The 18826-nt window shown below is 44.8% G+C and overlaps 1 protein-coding gene and 1 long non-coding RNA gene across 7 annotated transcripts in view; one reads left to right on the forward strand and one right to left on the reverse strand.

Moving 5' to 3' along the window:
• STAG1 (STAG1 cohesin complex component) overlaps positions 1–13604 on the forward strand; it is a 363241-nt gene extending 349637 nt beyond the window's left edge. For all 6 annotated transcript variants that reach the window (XM_074964074.1, XM_074964070.1, XM_074964075.1 and 3 more), the window contains 3 exons: positions 9438–9552; positions 11229–11309; positions 11401–13604. In XM_074964074.1, coding sequence (XP_074820175.1) covers positions 9438–9552; positions 11229–11309; positions 11401–11424 — 220 coding nt within the window. In that variant the 3' untranslated portion in view covers positions 11425–13604. The remainder of the gene's footprint in view (positions 1–9437; positions 9553–11228; positions 11310–11400) is intronic.
• Positions 728–7935, reverse strand: LOC141994072 (uncharacterized). The gene is made up of 4 exons (XR_012641016.1): positions 7744–7935; positions 6636–6761; positions 5604–5734; positions 728–845 (listed from the first exon to the last, which is right to left on the reverse strand). It is a non-coding gene; the product is annotated as an uncharacterized LOC141994072 (long non-coding RNA).
• Positions 13605–18826: the final 5222 nt, after the last annotated feature.

The raw sequence follows: 18826 nt of genomic DNA on the forward strand, positions 1-18826 counted from the left end.
GCAATCCTACAATTCAGGATCGTGAATTATCAGGCAGTCATGGCCAAATATAATTTTACAAATTCACAGCTTTTATTGAACATCTGACACAGGAATATAGGGAGCAGTTCCAGTCCATCATCTCTGAAGGCGAATTATTGGCCAGAACTGCTCTTCAAGCATCCTTAGATGCTGCGCACACTGCTGCCAGGTCCATTTCCATGATGGAGTTATGTGCAGGGCATTATGGCTCCAACTCTTGGAGTTTCAGAGAGAAGTACAGAACACTTTGGAGGACATCCCCTTTGATGGTTATAAGCTTTTCTCAGGGACCACAGATGAGTCCTTGGACATGCTGAAGGATTCTAGGGCTACTTTACAATCCCTGGGTATATATACATCTACAAATAAGAAAAGCTTTAGTAAGTCACAGACTTCCCAGAGATTGTGTCCTGGATTTTCTGGATTCCATAGAGCTTCTGAACCACCAAGGAAAAGACACAGATTTCATAGAAAGAGGGCTGCCCAACTACCCTCCACATCATCTTTGAAGCAACAGTTTAGATGGGTTGGTCAGGAGTTCGAATCCTCCCTCACGTCTAATTTTACAGCTGCTCCCATTGGCCCTCCTTACCCCCTCTTTGGAAGACCAACTTTGCCTATTTCCAACATGCTTGGGGGAGGATCACTACAGGCAAATGGGTTATTAGTGTCTGTTGGTCCGCTCATGCACCCTTGCTCCATCTCATAGTTTTGTCAGAGGCGATAAAGGGCGGGGCGGACCGACTGTGGCCTCAGTTCCTTATCTCTGCCGCATGGCCCGAGTCGGAGCCTCTGCTGTTCTCTTGTCTCTTGTGATGCTCTTTCTAAAACACAGAAAAAAGACTGTTTTATGCTTGTATATAGTTAGTATTTTTGTTGTTTTTGCAGTAGTTTAATGTTAGTAGTAGTTTTTAGGATTTTTACAGACTTCGGGATGCTGCTTTCCCCATCACCCTTCCCAGCACACATACCTGGGTATTGGATTATGATGAAGATGCTGGGGTTCAAAATCTGCGCCTCTGGCCCTTGCTTGTTCTCCATCAGTGATGAGCACCAACACTGCCTTTACTGCTTGGGAGAAGCCCACATTGCATCTGGGTGCAGTATCTTCCTCTCCTTCCCCACCTGGGAAGGCCACTTTGTACCTCAAGGAGCACCTCATGGAGGTCACCATGAGGCCACAGTAGGATCCAGGCCGGGGAACCCTTCCCCCCGCCCCCCCCCACATCCCCGTACAACGGCCTGAGCGATCTAGGACCACACCTCCTACCACAGAGACCCAGTCTGGTTTCACTGGTACCAGTGCTATGGGATCCCATGCTGGGGCCTAGTCATGAGGCAAGAAAGCATGGCAGTAAATCTTCCTCCAGGCCCAAAATGGAAACTGCACTGTCCACAACTTCCAGCCATGGAGTCACACACAATGCCGGATCCACCAATTCTGTCCACCAAGTCATATATCCCTTCCAGATCAGCACCACTAAAGTCAAGGGAACCCTCAGTCCTCCGTTCCAGCTCCAGTTCTGACTGCAGAGCATGTACCACTGACATTTGAGTTGGCTCCTGAGCCTCATGAACTCTTTGCCTCGGAGGTGACGTCTCCACGTCTTCAGGTTCAGTCGCCACCTAAGGGGGTATGCTGTCCAACCTTGGACTTCAGATCATGTTCCTTCCTGCTCCCTTACATCTCCTGCAGTTCCAATGGTTCCGACGGTACCACCGTTGGAACCAGGCTCTGACTTTCAGCATCGGAGGACTCAGATAAAGCACAGGATCTGCCCCTCCTGTACCGTCAATATAACTATCTGAAGGTACCGCCGACTCAGTGGCAGTGCTCTCCGTTTCTCCAGCAAAGGAATCATTGGTACCCCACTTCTGGGGGCCTTCCGCAGCAACTATTGGATCCACCTTGTTGGCTGTACTGGGGGACCTGACCCCAGTATCCGCATTCGGAACCTTCCCACTCAGCTTGTGAGGAGTCCCCCATCTGGTTTCTTCAACTGTTATTGAGTACGCATTCAGAACCAGTGTTGGAGGATAAACAACTTAGCCTAACTCCAATGGTACCACTGGAAACGGAGAGTTTCTCTTTGTCAGCCTTGGATATTGCAGTGTCTTCGGCTCCCTCCTCACCATCAGATTACTACCGCCAGTTCCAGGACCTTTTAAGCAGAGTGGCTGAACACCTCCACATCCCACTGGAGGAAGTATAGGAAAAACACCACCAGCTGCTTGACATCTTGCATGCCTCATTACTGACCAGAGTGGCTCTACCAATTGATGCCATTCTGCAACCAGCCCAGACTGTCTGGCATACTCCGGCCACTTGCGCACCCACCCCAAGGGGGCAGAGAAGAGGTACTATGTACCTGCGAAGGGGTCTGAGTTCCTGTTCTCTCACCTCCCACCCAATTCCCTCATTATATAGGTGGCGACGGAGCAGACCCGGCAACAGCACCCACACTCCACCTCAGCAAACAAGGAGGGCAAACAACTAGACCTTCTGGGTTTCAAGGTCTTCTCCTCTGCCAGCCTTCAATTTGAAATCTCCAATTACTTGATTCTGTTAGCTAAATACAACTTCCTTACCTACAGCAAGTTGACAGACTTTGCAGACAAGCTTCCTCAGCAGGATTGTGCCCGCTTCCAGGCGATCTTAGTGGAAGGGAAACTGTTCTTGAGGATGACACTCCAGGCTGCAGTGGACACAGCAGACACTGCTTCGTGCAAGATGGCTAAGGGAATTGTCATGAGGAGGAAATTGTGGCTACATTCTTGTTTCTCAAGGAAAGTATAAAACACCATAGAGGACCTCCCTTTCAATAAGTCTCCTCTCTTCAATCAGAAGACAGGCAATTCCCTCCACTCACGTAAGGGTTCCAGAGCCACCCTTCAGTCGCTGGGTATCTCCACACCAGCAGCCAAGTGCAAGCTCTACCACCCGCCACTGACGGAGCAATTCAGAATTCCTCAATTCTTCCATCAGCGGCCCTATGAGCTTCCTTGCATACGACAGAAGATCCAACAGCCCCGTCCTCTCTGTTCATCATCATAATCTTCAGCATCTCCTACTCAGTCTTCACAGAAGCAATATTTCTGAGTGCATCTAGAGAGCCGCCAACCAACTTGCCTCTTGCCATACACCTGACCCACCCCCTTCCAGGGGCATCTAGCACTCTTTTTATCAGCTTGGAGCATAATAATAATGGACAAGTGGGTTCTGGATGTCATTCAATGTGGCTATACAATCAAGTTCACAATGCTACCTCATCCACATCGCCCACCCCAGCCCCGCCTCAGAAGCCACTCTCATGACAGTATCCTTGCCTTAGAAGTGGACTCCCTACTGAAAGGGAAGCAATAAAACCGATGCCTATGACCTATCAAAGCACAGGGTTCTAGTCCATGTATTTCCTGGTTCCCAAGAAGAAGGCAGGTGGAGACTGATCTTATACCTCCATGGTCTCAACCACTTCATACTCAAGCCAAAGTTTCATATGGTCATCCTAGCAGTCGTCATACCTTCGCTAGAAAAAGACGTGGTTTATGGCTCTTGATATGCAGGATGCTTACTTTCATGTAGCTATCCATCCTACCCACGGATGTTTCTTGATATTCACGGCAGGCCCTCAACACTTCCAATACAGGATTCTGCTGTTCGACTCAGTACTGCTCCACAGATCTTCACCAAAGTTTTCTCTGTGGTAGCAGCCCACCTCTGGAATCAAGGTGTCCTTATATTCCCTTATCTTGATGACTGGCTGCTAGCAGCATGATCCAAACGGGAGGTTCGAGCCTCGACCTCTGTGCTGCTCGTACTTCTCTCCTTCCAGGGGGTGAGCATAAATATTGAAAAATTGACTTTGATACTCACTCAGTCCCTAGAATTCATAGGGGCCTGCATCGATTCAGTATTGGTGCATGCCTATCTACCAGAGGACAGATTCCAGACCCTCCAAGAGCTTATTGATAGTGGTCTCCATTCCTTCTGTTCTTGCCAGGGGTTGCCTTTCCCTTCTTGGCCTGTACGTATGTTATCACCTTCACTTGTCTTCGCTTTCACTGCCTGCAGCTGTGGCTCCTGAGGGCCTATTTTCCCACGCACCATACCATAGACTTCCTACAGACAGTACCACCCAAGGTTCTCTCCTCCTCAGGTCAAGTCTGCACCAGAATACCGTTCCTTCCGTCCTCCTTGAACATGATGCTCTTTACTGATGCATCGCTTGCTGGATTGGGTGCCCACATGAGCAATCACATGACATGGGACTTGGACTGCTCAAGAATCCTGGATGCACGTCAACATCCTGGAACTTCAGGCCATGCAGAGAGCATGTTGTACATTTCTCCTATCCATTCACTCCTTTCATGTTCTCATCATGTCAGACAACACCACCACCATTTACAGCATCAAGAAACAAGGGGCCGTGAGGTCGCCAGCACATTGTGCAGAAGCAGTTCATTTTGGGGATTGGTGCATTGTCAGCAGCATATCTTCCCGGGTCTCCAAACATAATTGTGGACTCTCTCATCAGGAAATTTGTGTCCGATCATGAACAGGAACTCCACAACACCATGGTCGCATACATTTTTGATCTCTGTGGGACTCCAACCAGAGAACTCTTCACTTCCAACGCCAACAGCAAATGCCCACAGTACTGCTCACAGTGGGGGTGGAGGGGTTGGCACCCTCTCCCAAGATGATGCCCTAGTCATACACTGGTTGGAACAGATCAGTTATTCCTTTCCTCCCCTATTGCTCCTGCCATGTGTCCTACACAAGATCCAGCAGGAGAGAACAATGACCATTGTGATCACCCTGTTCTGGCCTTGCCAGTTCTGGGTTCCCCTCCTTCACTATATGTCAGTGCATCCCCCACTTCTGCTGGTAGTTTCCCTGGAACTCCTCACACACCATGGTGGCAAGATCAGATATCCTGATCAACAGACATTTCACCTATGAGTTTGGTTTTTGGGTGGACATCTTTGCTAGAGCAGTACAAGACATCATTTCGAGTAGCAGAAATGAGTCAGAGGTGGTCCTATAGGGCCAAGTGGAAGCGTTTCACCTCATGGGCCCAGCAGAGTGGTCTTGCCTCTGAGGATGTAGACATCCCTCTTATTCTGGACTACCTCCTGTCCCTGAAGGCGTCAGGACTCTCTCTCAACTCCATCAAGGTGCACATAGCCGCTATCAATGCCTTGCACCACCACCACCCTCCATGGAGGGGCACTCTGTCTTTACACACCCCTTGATTACCACATTTTGGAAGGGCCTCCTACAGACTTATCCACCTGTTCAACTCATTTCTCCCCAATGGGACATCAATCTTGTCCTCTTGGTGTTGATGAAATCATCATTTGAATCTATGGCCTACTGCACCCTGTCTCTCCTTTCCATGAAGGTCATCTTCCTGGTAGTTATTACTTCCGTGAGAAGGGTAGGCGAACAGGGGGCCATGATGGCAGACCCCCCCCGCTTTGCCACATTCCATAAGGACAAGGTTTCACTGCACTTGCACCCCAAGTTTTTCTGCCAAAGGTTGTATCCTGCTTTCATCTCAACCATCCCATACACTTACCTGCTTTCTTTCTGAAGCCTCACACCTCAACGGAAGAACGGCACCTTCACTCCCTCAGTGTCCACAGGATCCTGGCCTTCTACTTGCATAGGACGAGATAATTCATGAAGTCCCCTAGACTGTTTATTGCTCTAGTGGAAAAGATTAAGGGGCAAGTGATCTCCACTCAGAGGATCTCTAAGTGGGTTTCGGGGTGTATTATGCTCTATCAGTTGTCAGGACTGTCTCCACCCCTTAGGGTATGAGCCCACTCCACAAGGGCACAAGCATCAACTACAGCCATGCTTCATGACGTACAACTTACAGACATATGTAGGGGAGCCATATGAAATTCGGTACGTACCTTCTCTTCCCATTACGCCTTAGTATGAGACTGCAACGGATGCCTCGTTTGGCATGGCTGTTCTCCATTTCACAGTTCTATCATCTTCCTCATACCCTTGTCCTAACTAGGTGGTGTTTGTTAATCACCCTCAGTGGAATACAATAGGGACCATCGTTCAAAGAAGAGGCTGTTACTTAACTATAACTGGAGGTTCTTCAAGATGTGTGGTCCCTATCTGTATTCCAGTCCCGCTCTCCTTCCCCTCTACTGCAGATCTGTTTCATTTGCAGTGGAGAAGGAACTGAGAATGTGGTTGGTCCGCCCCGCCCTTTATCGCCTCAGACAAAACCATGAGGCAGAGCAAGGGTGCATGCGCGTACCAGCGGACACTACTGCTTTAAAAATCTCCGGCCCTGGACTCATGGCGCATGTTTATAACCCTCAGTGGATTACAAATAGGGACCACACATCTCGAAGAACCTCCAGTTACAGGTAAGTAACCTCTTTTTCTTTCACTAGAGAAAGGGGATTGGTCATCAGCCCTCTAACTACAAGATACCTATTTTTGTACAATGATTCACCCATCACACAGGAGCTACCTACACTTCAGTATAGGCCAGGATCATTTACAGTACCAAGTGCTCTCTTTTGGTCTTTCCTCAGTCCCAAGGGTGTTTTCAAAGGTCTTGGTGGGAGTGGCTGCTTACCTCCAACAAAAAGCGATCCTAGTCTTCCTGTACTTCAACAACTGGCTACTCAAGGGCTGTTCTTGTGAAGCAGTGCTATCTTCCACCCAGACAGCCCTTGCTCTGTTTCAGGAGTTGGGTCTGCAACTTAACATAAAAACATCCTTGTTAACCCCTGTACAGAAGATAGAGTTTATAGGGATGCATTTAAACTCATTAACAGCCTGACCGTACCTTCCCTTAGACAGATTTGTAACTTTGTCAGGTCTGGTGTAGGCAATTCAAGGGAGCCCTTGGACCACAATAAGGAACTGTCGAGCTCCTGGGACACAGGGCACCTTACATCTTTGTGATCAATCACTCAAGGCTACGCCTCTGCTGCTTCCAGGGTTGGTTCAGAGACCTCTTGTACAGACAGGTGATGGTTCCTCTACAAGTGAAAAAGTCCCTAGACTGGTGGAAAGATCAACTCAACCTCTGTTCAGGTGTTCCTTTCTGTCGCTGAGATCCATCAGTGACTTTAACAGACACATCACTTCTGGAATGGGGAGCCGACCTCAGCACCCTCACAACTCGGGGCAGATGGACAACTCAGGAAACCAGTCTCCACATCAATCTATTGAAGATCAGGGCTGTCAGGAGGGTTTGCCTTCATTTCCTACCCCTCATCAAGGGTGAATCAATGAGGGTCATGATGGACAACGTATCCTGTACATTCTATATTAACAGCAGGGAGGAGCAAGATCCCTCTCCCTATATGCCAAAGCCATGGAACTATGGAACTAGTGCATAACTTATCACATCCAAATTTCAGCAGTCTGCCTCCCAAGTGTTCAGAACACCACAGCCAATGTCCTCAAGAGGCACTTCTCACAGGACCATGAAGGGGAGCTAGACACCCATGTTCTCCACAGCATATTCCAAAGATGGTAGATCTCTTCGCCACCTCCAGAAATAGGAAGTGCCCTCTCTTCTGCTCAAGAGTGGGTATGGGCCACCAATCCCTGGGAAAGACCTTTCTTCTCTCTTGGAAGAATGTATTCTATGTGTTTACACCAACGCCACTGATGCTAAGCTTGATGAACAGGATCAGACAGGACAGAGCCAAAGTTATACTAATAGTGCCTACCTGGCCAAGACAAGCTCGATTCTTTTACCGACTTCACCTATGTGTCCAACCATAATTCAGGCTTCCAACCATTCTTCATCTCTTGTCGAAGGATGCCAGTCATGTGTTTCATCCCAACCTAGTGGTTCTCCACCTCAGGGCGTGGGTCCTCAATGGTTCATGGGTTTAGTATTCTCCTGCTCTATGGAAGTACAACAGGTGTTACTGAATAGCAGAAAGAGGTCAACTCATGCTATTTACCTGCAGAAATGGAAGAGATTCTTCCTTTGATGTTGTACTCACTGCCTCCTGACTGAGTTGAAGACACTTTCAGCCATCCTGGATTACCTCTTGGATCTGAAGAAATCAGGGTTATCAGTTACTTCAATTAAGGTTCATTTGGCCACAATATCAGCCTTTCTTCCTCTGGTAGAAGGATTTTTGCTCACCCTGTACCTAGGTTTATTAAGAGCTTGAGGAATCTCTATTCCCAGATTAGGGACCCCACTGCAACCTGGGACCTCAACTGGGTATTTTGATACTGCCATGGGTTCAAATGGCAATCAGCTCTCTGTTCCATTTATCTTTAGCCTATTTAGTAGCCATCACATCAGCCAGTAGTGTCAGGGAGATTGGTGCTTTGGTGACCCTGCAGGAATCCTATTTTCATACCCTGGATGTTAGAAGAGCTTTGGCTTTCTACTTAGATAGGACCGATCAATTTAGAAAGTCACCTAGGCTCTTCATCTCCTTCACTGATAGATCCAAGAGGTCCATAATCTCTCCTCAGAGACTATCAAGATGGATATCTCAATGTCTTATCACTTGCCATGATGCTGCAGGCATTCATCCCTCCCAAAGGTGATAGCACATGGGACCAGATCACAGGTAACATCTACAGCATTACTTAAGAAAGTTCAGTATCTGATATATGTAGGGTGGCTACATGGGCTTCAATACATACATTTTTGAAACATCAAGCCCTGATCCATGCCACCAGATCTGATGAGGCACTTGGTATTGCAAGTATCTTCAGTTCTGCACTCACTTCCTAAACTCCTTGCTCCTTCTGGGGATACTGCTCAGAAGTCACCTGAAGCGGAGCACCCATAGTACTTGAAGAAGAGGAGTTTACTCACTTTGTGTAGTAACTGCAATTCTTCAAAATGTGTCCCCTGATGAGTGCTCCACTACCACCCTCCCTTCCCTCTGCTTTAGACTGTTCTCTATGGGACATGGGTGGAGAATAAACTAAGGGTGGTTTGCCCGCATGCCCCTATATCGTCTCAGTGTTCAGCATGAGGTGGCATAGGGCACATGTGTGGGCCGAAAAGACACTGCTAACTGAAAATCTTCAGTCAAGGACTCAAGAGGCACAGGTGTACCTGAAGTGGAGCATCTATAGGGACACATATCTCAAAGAACCACAGTTACTGCAGAAAGTGGGTAACCTCTTCTTAAATGTTTGCAATGCGCTTATATAGGACTGTTTATCTTAGTATTTCAAAGAGTGTTAAGTTATTTTGACATCTGAGATCTCCATTCAGTAGCTAACATGATAAATGGGTTATTTTTTGTTTTCAACCTACAGTATTAATGTTCAGCCCAAAGAGTAGAAGGCTGGTTGTTTGTAATTAAAAATTTAAAAAAGGAGAAAACAAAGCCATGGTTGGAAGTGTTAAATGCCTTGATAATGTTTTCTCTTTAATAATCAGACGGGGTCTAATGGAGGATGATGCTGAGCCCATCTTTGAAGATGTAATGATGTCCTCACGAGGTCAGCTAGAGGATATGAATGAGGAGTTCGAAGACACCATGGTTATTGATCTGGTCAGTAAGGCCTGAATATTAATAACAAGTTTTAAATGGGTCAGGATAGTTAGAGGGTAAGAAACTACAAAAACAGCTTCCCAAAATGGTCTGCCTGCCTTCTAGTTTTTTGAGCACCTGATTGAGGGAGATGATTGGAGGGCCATCAACTGTAAGTACGGACCCCACTGATCTCCTGATCGTAGAAGCGCAGGAACTGTTACTCAGCCACAGCTCCTTCCAGTGTAGTGTCCTATTCTAGGTAGTAACAAGTACCTGGTGCTTGAAGAAGGTAAAAAAAAACTCACCATAATACACCTCGCCAGTTGTGAGAACATTCTTTCCTAACAGGAGATCTGCTTATACCCCAAAGCATGAGATGTCATTTCCCTTGTATTGTTTTGATGGGTGGCTAATTATTCATAGTAGTAGCAGTACAAGTGCATCAGTCGTCCAAATGGTCTTTTTTAAAATCCAATAACTGCATTTGCCTCAGTGACCTCTTGTCACAGTACTGGCTGGCTACATACTGCCTAGTATTTCCTTTTATTGGTTCTGAATTTACTGTCATTTTAATTTTAAATGTGGTTGCTTCGTATTATGCAAAATGTGGAAAAGGAAGGACTGATCAGCTTTCACTGTACTATCTTTAGCATTTTGCATACTTCAGCCAAGCTCCTTTTATCCTATCCATCCTAAATAATCATAGGCCAAATTTTCAATCTTGGGTGTTTGAAGTTAGGTATCTAACTTTGAGTGCTCAACGTATTGTAAGATTGGGTCCTAAGAGCTCTGCTTTTCTGCAGGGATGTCACTAACAATTCAGTTGCTGCCTCAGAAGGCTCAGCTGTTATTAGCACTCGTATCCTTTTTTAAAAAATAATAATAATAAAAATCACTTTTTTATGGGTAATCCAATAAGAGAGGAGACAAAGGATTTGATCCAGGTCCCATTCAGATCAATTGAAAACTCCCATTGACTTGAATAGTGTAGGATGAAGCCCAAAGGGAACAAATATTCCCTAACACAGACTACACTGCATTGAGACCTTTTTCAAAAGTCTGATTTATTTACTGTAGTTGCATTCCAATTTCAAAGCTGGACTGGCACGAGAAAGGTAAATCTTAGAAGTGAAGAGTACCAGAGAGTTTCATGAAGCCCAGTCTATGGCCCTGATTCTGGAAAGCATCCCTATTCAGGAAGGGCACATAAGCAAGTGCTTAAAGTTAAGCACATGCTTAAATCCCATTGGAAATAACTGGAGTTAAGCACATACTTGAAGATAAGTGTGTGCTTGAGTACTTTCCTGCACTGGGGCCTATATTAGGCCTGGTCTAAGCTTAGCAGTTAGGTCAACATAGCTATGGTGCTCCAGGGTATGAAAGATTCATACCCCTACACACTGTAGCTATCCCAACCTAACCCCTGCTGAAGATGCAGCGAGGTTGATGGAAGAATTCACTACAGTACCATAGCTGTGCTGCAATAGTGCCTATAGTGTAGATGTGGCTTTAGTATCTAGAAATCCTTGCCAAACCCAACTCACCAGAGGAAGCCACTAACATGCTTCTGTACATTGTATGTATCCTGTACATATATTTCTTTTAAGTGACATGAACATAGTATGTTACTCTAAATGAGGAACTGTTCCTATCTGAATATAGAGAACAATTCAATAAATGACTTCTTCTTCCAGCCACCTTCAAGAAACCGACGAGAACGAGCTGAATTGAGGCCGGACTTCTTTGACTCTGCAGCTATCATTGAGGACGATTCAGTAAGATTTTACTTAGCACTGTTTTCCATTTGTTTGAGGGCTTTTTATTTTACCTCCAAAGTTAACTGATGTTTTTTAATCATTTTTCTAGGGATTTGGAATGCCTATGTTCTGAAGTCTGGGGAAGACGTTTTACAAATTTGGAACTCTATTGTTTAGAGCTAGAGGCCTATATACTGTGATAGCTTGTATGAAAACCACATTTTTGATGTGATATGGTTTGATTTTTAACCAAATGATTACAGTCAATCCCATTTTGTAGTGAAAGAGGAGAAGAGGACCTTCTTAATGATACAAAGGAATGTTGGCCAATCCAATCACCTCAGAAAGGCTGACCTAAAAGAATCGTTTGTATCCCTGTTCTTGACTGTCCTTATACAGATGTTTTTTTTCTGGATGGGAAGGGAGTTTTAAATTGTTAAGACAGCTGTCAAAATAAACACTGTTCTACACATGTTTTCTGAAAACATTGAATGAAAACAAAAAACTTTTTAACTTTATTTTTCTGCTGTACAATTTAAAACTGTTTTAACATTTGCCTTTTTATGTTTTAAAAGCTAGCCATTTTTATTAAACCTATGCCTGTCAGTGACTGACTAGCAATGATGCTATAAGCAGGTCATCCTGGCTGCAGAAATGTGTTTTTAAACACACTGGATTTGATTAACAGTATGGTACGTGTATATCCTCTCATAGGCATTGAAAAGAGCAGAACACTCTTACAAAAGAGGTTAGAAATCTAATGAAGTGCATCTCTGCCAAAAAAGTCAGATTCTGATATGATAAACCCAGATTTTATACTCTTGAGAAGATTTATTTTTATTTATAATGGGGCATAAAATAAGAGATGTCCATGAAGCCACTTTTCCAACAGATGCTGTGTAACATTCATTTTATATAGCACATGGGGACACAAAAACAGTACATTTTCTATTGGTACTTGCTCTGTGCATTTTTAGCAACTTATACCAGCAAATAAAGTATTCTCAGTAAAACACACAAATGGTTCTCAAGTAGTCACTTTGCTGTTTTTACTACCTATTTCATGCCCTGCCAATCCAAGGTACATAAACAGCAACTTTCCTATATAAAATAGATCAAGGGGGGAAAAAAGGAATCGCTTTAGCATTCTAAAAGCAATTTTAACTGTACCATATAAAAATGTCTACTTTCCATGCCGCAAATACCCTTTTGTGCTATTTTTGTAAATTAATTTTGCCAGTTAGAAGTACTGTATGTGCTGCATAGAAATTTGTGCTTAGATGGTGAAGTTCTTAAGCTTACAATGGAATACAGCTACATTTTCAGTGTTAACTGTGCATATTAAGAGTAATTCTTTGAAAAAATACAATTTTTCAAAAAAGTAAAAAAAACCCAAAAAGTTCTCAGCTAATTCATTGTAATAAGAGATTTTCAGTGTCTTCAATGATTTGGAATCTCATTATGCTTAGATTTTATGACTCTGCCTAGTAGCTGCTACTGTAGTTTAAAACTGGCCTGACATTCAGAGGTGCTGACCACCCACAACTCCCACTGACTAAAGGACCTCTGAAAATCAGCACCAAAACGTTAATCTTCCTTTCTGAGTTTGAATGTTAGCATTTGAGATACAAAGCGTATTGACCCACTTCAAGCACAGCAGGTTTAGAGTTGCTTTTATTAGCAACTGCAAAATTATCATGGAGCTTTCTCTTTTACAAGGTCATTTGGAAAAAACCATCATGTACACATAGTACTTATCTTTGGGGAGGAAAAAACAACTAATGTAAAAACAAATCATTCTTTTCATTCTTTTAACAGCTGAGATTTTTCTCAATGTGTACAGTTCTCAGAAAGTCTTGGTTGCCAAAAATGTTTAACTCGGTAATTCAGCCATTCCTCAAGTGTAGATGGGTGACTATTGTAACAGCCTCTGAGGTTGCTAGATCATTTCTTTATAACCAGGGTGCAAGTTACCCCCAGGGGATAGAGGGTGGGCAGGAATGGCTGCATTATCATGTCAGCACTGTAGTTCTGTGAGCACAGTAGCATAATAAATGCTGCATGGTTTGAGTCATAGTCACAGACAAACCTCGTGCTTCACAGTCCTCTGTGTGGAAAACTGAACCCTGAGTTATAGATTGTAAACTACTGTATAACACAACAAAGGTCACTTGGACGGCCCCTCCAATGGCTTTCCAGTTCAGTTCGCAGTCAATAGGTTTTTTGTATTGAGAGTGTCTCCTTGATTGGTTTTGCTAGTAATTCTGTAAATTGTACATTTACAATATGAGGTTTTTTTTTCCTTTTGTACAATTTAAAACTGATGCTTCACCTTTCCTTTAATAAACTATTCAAAGTCATGTGTGTGTGGTGAGCATCCTCTTCGCCATACATCATTTTAAAATAGCATCTGGCCAGTCATCACAGAACATTCCCGAAGTTAAGGTTGAAAGGCAGCTTTCACCTTAAGCCGCAACTCCCTCTCCAGACTCCATGTGGCTATTGCTCATGTTCAGGCTTAGGTCTCAGGGCAAAGGAGATTTGTGTGTGGTGTTTGCAGTAAATCTGATGAGTTGCATTTGAGTCTGGGAATTTTGAACTATTACAGGCTTTCTCATTAGAGAACAGCAATGTCTTTGCCATGATTCAAAGACACATTTCAGGTGAATTACACTCCTTCCACTTAAAGCTCAAGTAACCATGTAGGTAGAGTACAGGGATGATTCAGAAATAAAAAGGTTTAACGTTCCAATAGGCTGGAGTTTGTGATAAAGATTTACAAATTCACCAAGGTGACTGTCTCCTCCACTGCTACTGAGAGCCTGAAAATCTGGCATGGCTTTCACCAATGCCAAGCTGTGAATGCACTCACTTCTACAGTGTCAGGGAGAACTGAGATATCTACTGGTGAACTGGTGAAGATGCAGTGTGGTCCAAGGGGTAGTGTGCTGAGCTAAGATTAAGGGGACCTACATTTTGTTCTAGATCTACCATTAGCAGGTTGGGTGATCTTGTTCATGTTGCATCACCTCTCTGGCCTGGATCTACACAGGGACTTAGGCATTGCAATACTACGCAGCATGATACCTAGCAAATCACAGGAATACCACTGCAGTCCCCATAGCCTGAGCTAGACTCCTAGGCTCCCTATACAATGAATGGGGAGAGATAGGAGCTTTAGAATGTGATCCACAAAAGCCAGCACACAAGGCAGAGAGCTGCCTGAGCTGCCAGTGGGAGATGATGATACAGGTACATGCTAAGCCTCGCCTTTCTCTTGGAGAGAGGCACCTATCTCCGCTATTAAGTCACAAATGGAAACAAGCTACTTGGAGTCAGGCAGCTTAGGCACATAAGGCATTTCTTGTGGGAATGAGTTAGGCACCTGCCTCAGTCCATGCACACGGGAGGGGAAGGCAGGAGAAGAGGAGGTGGTACCCACCTTATAACTTTTAACCCAGTGATTTAGAGCACTTGCCTGGGATGTGCAAGACACAGTCAATTCCCCCTCTCTGCCAAAGGAGAGGTGAAAGAATTTGAACAGGCATCTCCTGTCTCTCAGGAGGATGCTCTAACCACTGAGCTCTGGGCTATTCTGATGTGGAGGACATTCCCCACAAGTCTGTTCCATTGATGCCGTTCCAGTTTGGATAACTAATGAAATAGTGATGGGAGCACGGTGACTGATCCTAGTGTCTTCCACCTCCCAGGTGGGTGCCTTAACCACTGGACTACAGGATCATTCTCTCTTCCTTACTTTCTGACCTGATGGGGGTTAGAAGTTGGGAAACTGAGTCACAAATCCACCCAATTTAGGCTTAATCAATTTTCCTATTTATAAACTTCAGACAGAACTATTGTCACATATATGTCTGCACATACCTTTATGCCAAATAAATAGGGCTCTACCAAATTCACGGCCATGAAAAATGCATCACGGACCATGAAATCTGGTCTCCCCCCATGAAATCTGGTCTTTTGTCTGCTTCTACTCTATACTATACAGATTTCACGGAGGAGACCAGTGTTTTTCAAGTTGGGGATCCTGACCCAAAAGGGAACTGCGGGGGGGGGGGGTCACAAGGTTTTTTAGGGGAGAGTTGCAATATTGCCACCCTTACTTCTGCTCTGCCTTCAGAGCTGGACGTCCGGAGAGTGGTGGCTGTTGGCCAGGTGCCCAGCTCTGAAGGCAGCGTACCACCAGCAGCAATGCAGAAGAAAGGGTGGCAATACCATACCATGCCTGCCTTACTTCTGCACTGCTGCTGGCGGCAGCTCTGCCTTCAGAGCTGGACAACTGGAGAGCATAAGCTGCTGGCCGGGATCTCAGCTCTGACGGCAGCGCTGCTGCCAGCAGCAGTGCAGAAGTAAGGGTAGCAATACCACAACCCCTCCTATAATAACCTTGCAAAAAAAAAAAAACACTCCTTTTTGGGTCAGGATCCCTACAATTACAACACTGAAATAGCTGAAATCATGAAATTTATTATTTTTAAAATCTTATGACTGTGAAATTGACCAAAATAGACTGTGAATTTAGTAGGGCCCTACAGATAAATAAACAGCCCAAGTTACCACATTCCGGGTGGGACATACTGCAGTACAATCCAGACTAGTTGAGGAGCTGTGTCATCCCTGTCCTGCACCTTGGAAGAGGAGCGGGGAATCCCTGGGATGTTTGTCCCTCCTTTTTCTGCTTTCAGTCCCTATCTTGAAAAACATTTCCAGTTTAGATCCAGGAGACAAAAAGTCTATGTGGAAGAATGTTCCCTACTCAGCTTTTTTGCCTGTTCAAATTTCCTGTTTTCCCACTCTGCTTGATGACCCTGTTTACTGCTTAAATGCAAATTAAGGCAAGCATACATTCCTTCCTTTATTTAGGACAGACGTGACTTCTGCTTCGGCAGAGCTGTGGGGTTTGGAACATGTGTTAATAACATCATAGAGGGGAATCTTGTAACTTCCCATACAATGTTGCCACATGTTTTTTACCATGACAATACTGACCAGCAAATTAAGAATTTTCAAATGATACCTTACAAGTCAAACTTTGTACAAAGATTATTACAATAGCTTGTTGGGTGTGAATACAGAGGTGCATTCCATCTCACTTCCCTCCTTTAAAAAGCTGAGGTAGGATTAGCTATTGGCTGACCTGGAGGCAGCAGGTCAGGGCCCTCTTTCCTGGACAAGGCATCTTCCACCATCTTTTCTTTTCCCTTTATATACACAGTTTGCATATAAAATCCCTTTAAATCCTAGCCTACTGTCTGAAGCATCTGTACACAGTTCAAACACTTGGTCAAAAGCTGGACTAGCGAGAAAAAGTTTTCCAGACAAGATTTTTCTTTACCTTATCAAAACCCTCTTGACATGTCTTTGTCCATACTACTTTGGTAGGCTCAGTCTTTTTACATAGATCTGTGACTGTAGATACAATGTCACTGAACCCACATGCAAACCTTCTGTAATAGTTTACCAGTCCTATGAAAAATTGGACCTGATTTTTAGTTTGGAATTACAGACCAATTTACAGTGGCTTCAACTTTCATGGGATCTGGGGATATTTGACCCCCACCTACCCAGTGTCCCAAATCAGGAATTCTGGCTGCTCCAGTTTTTTACACTTAGAGGATTTTATGGTTAGGCCTGCCTTTTTGAGTTTTGACAGCTCAATTTCCAAATGTTTTTTGTGATCAGATCAAGTGTTGCTAAACACTGCATATGCCCTTGCAATATTCTGCAAATCATTTCACACTTGGTTGACCAGCCTCTGAAAAGTGGCTCCTTCATTAATTAAACAAAATGGCAGCACTGTGAACTCAGAGTCCCATATCAGTGATGAAAGCAATTTTTTTCTGTGCTTCCTTATGTAAAGAAATTTGCCAGTAACCTCTAGTTAAATTCAAAGAACTGAGATACTTAGCTTTGCTCAAAATGTCCAGCATGTCATCAATTCTAGGCCTGGGACACACCTCTGGTACTGTGACAGGACTGAGTTTTCTATAATCAACCCAAAGCTTTACAGTGTTATCTTTCTTAGAGACCAAGCCAACAGATGCTGCCCAAGAGCTGTCATACTCTTTAATTACTTCCAGGTCTAACATGTTTTGTATTTCTAAATGAATTTGTTCCTGCATCTTGCCAGTGGCACTGTAGGGTCATCTGGGAAGTGGCTGTGTCCTTGTGTAATGATTTTATGAGTCAGCAAGTATATCCTCCTCCATCATGTCTTTTAACTCTTCTCTGAACTTTTGTACATATTAAGTTACTGGCTCGCCATCTGCCTCAGTGTTAGAGCTACTGCCTCAGGATATATGGTGGCAAAATCCACCACCAACAAGATATATTTCTTCACCCTTTGGGTAATACGTGGCAAAGGCCCCACACTGTCCATTGCTAGCCTCAGAAATGCCTCTTGTACTACAGGCAATGGGTGTAGGGGAACTTTCTCCATATGTTCCAGGTCAGAGCTTCTACTCTCATCTCTCTGTGACGCATTAAAAAAAAAAGCCAGTTTTTAGTATTGTACATACGTAGTTAATTTTTGTTGTTGTTTTACTGTAGTTTTAGTAGTAGTTGTTTTAGGACTTTAGGATGCCGTTTTTGATGGTTCCTCCTCCCCACAATCGCCACACACGCACCCCTGGGTTCTGGATTATGCCAAAGATGCCAGGAGTTAAGATCTGCACTTCCTGCCTGCACTTGTTCTCAGTCAATGCTGCCTTTACTGCTTGAGAGAAGCCCACATTGCAGGTGCAGTATCTGCCTCTCCTTCCCAAGCCGCACCTGGGAAGGTCTGACTCTCTGCCTCAAGAAGAACCTCATAGAGGTTGTCATAAGGTCACAGTGGGACCCAAGCCAGGGAATCCCCCCATACATCAGCCTGAGAAACCCAGGCATGCACCTCCTACCACGGAGACCCAGTCTGGTTCCACCAGTATCAGTGCTAGGGACCCTGTGCTGGGGCCTAGTCGTTAAGCATGGCACTAAGTCTTCCTCCAGACCCAAGAAAGACAATGCACCTTCCACAAGTTCCTGCCATGGAGAACCCGCACTTTCCAAAGCTCACAAGCATGACAAGAAGTTGCACAGACCCCCGGACCTTCCGGTTCTGTCCATCAAGCCATGTATGCCTTCCAAGTCGACACCCCCCTAAGTCAAGGGAACCTTCAATTCCAAGGCAGCTCTCTGTTCCAGTTCTGGTTTTGGCTGTGGAGCGTGTACTGTTGACACCAGGGAGACTAGAGTTGGTGCCCAGGCCTCATGAAATCTTTGCTTTGGAGGCAAGGTCTCCACGTTTTCCGCTTCAGCTGGTGCCAGAAGAGGTACGCTCTCCACCCTGGACTTACCTACTTCAGGTCGTGTTTCCACCCACTCCCCTATGGCTCATATGGTTCCACCAGTACTTATGGTACCGCTGTTTGAACCAGGATCTGATTTCTTGCCATGGGAGGATTCAGATGGAAGGCAGGGGCTGCCCCTCCCCTACCGTATATACAAATATCCAAAGGTTCTGCCAACAAAGGAGTCAC

Source organism: Natator depressus, chromosome 9, assembly GCF_965152275.1.
Source record: "Natator depressus isolate rNatDep1 chromosome 9, rNatDep2.hap1, whole genome shotgun sequence".
Taxonomy (NCBI): domain Eukaryota; kingdom Metazoa; phylum Chordata; order Testudines; family Cheloniidae; genus Natator; species Natator depressus.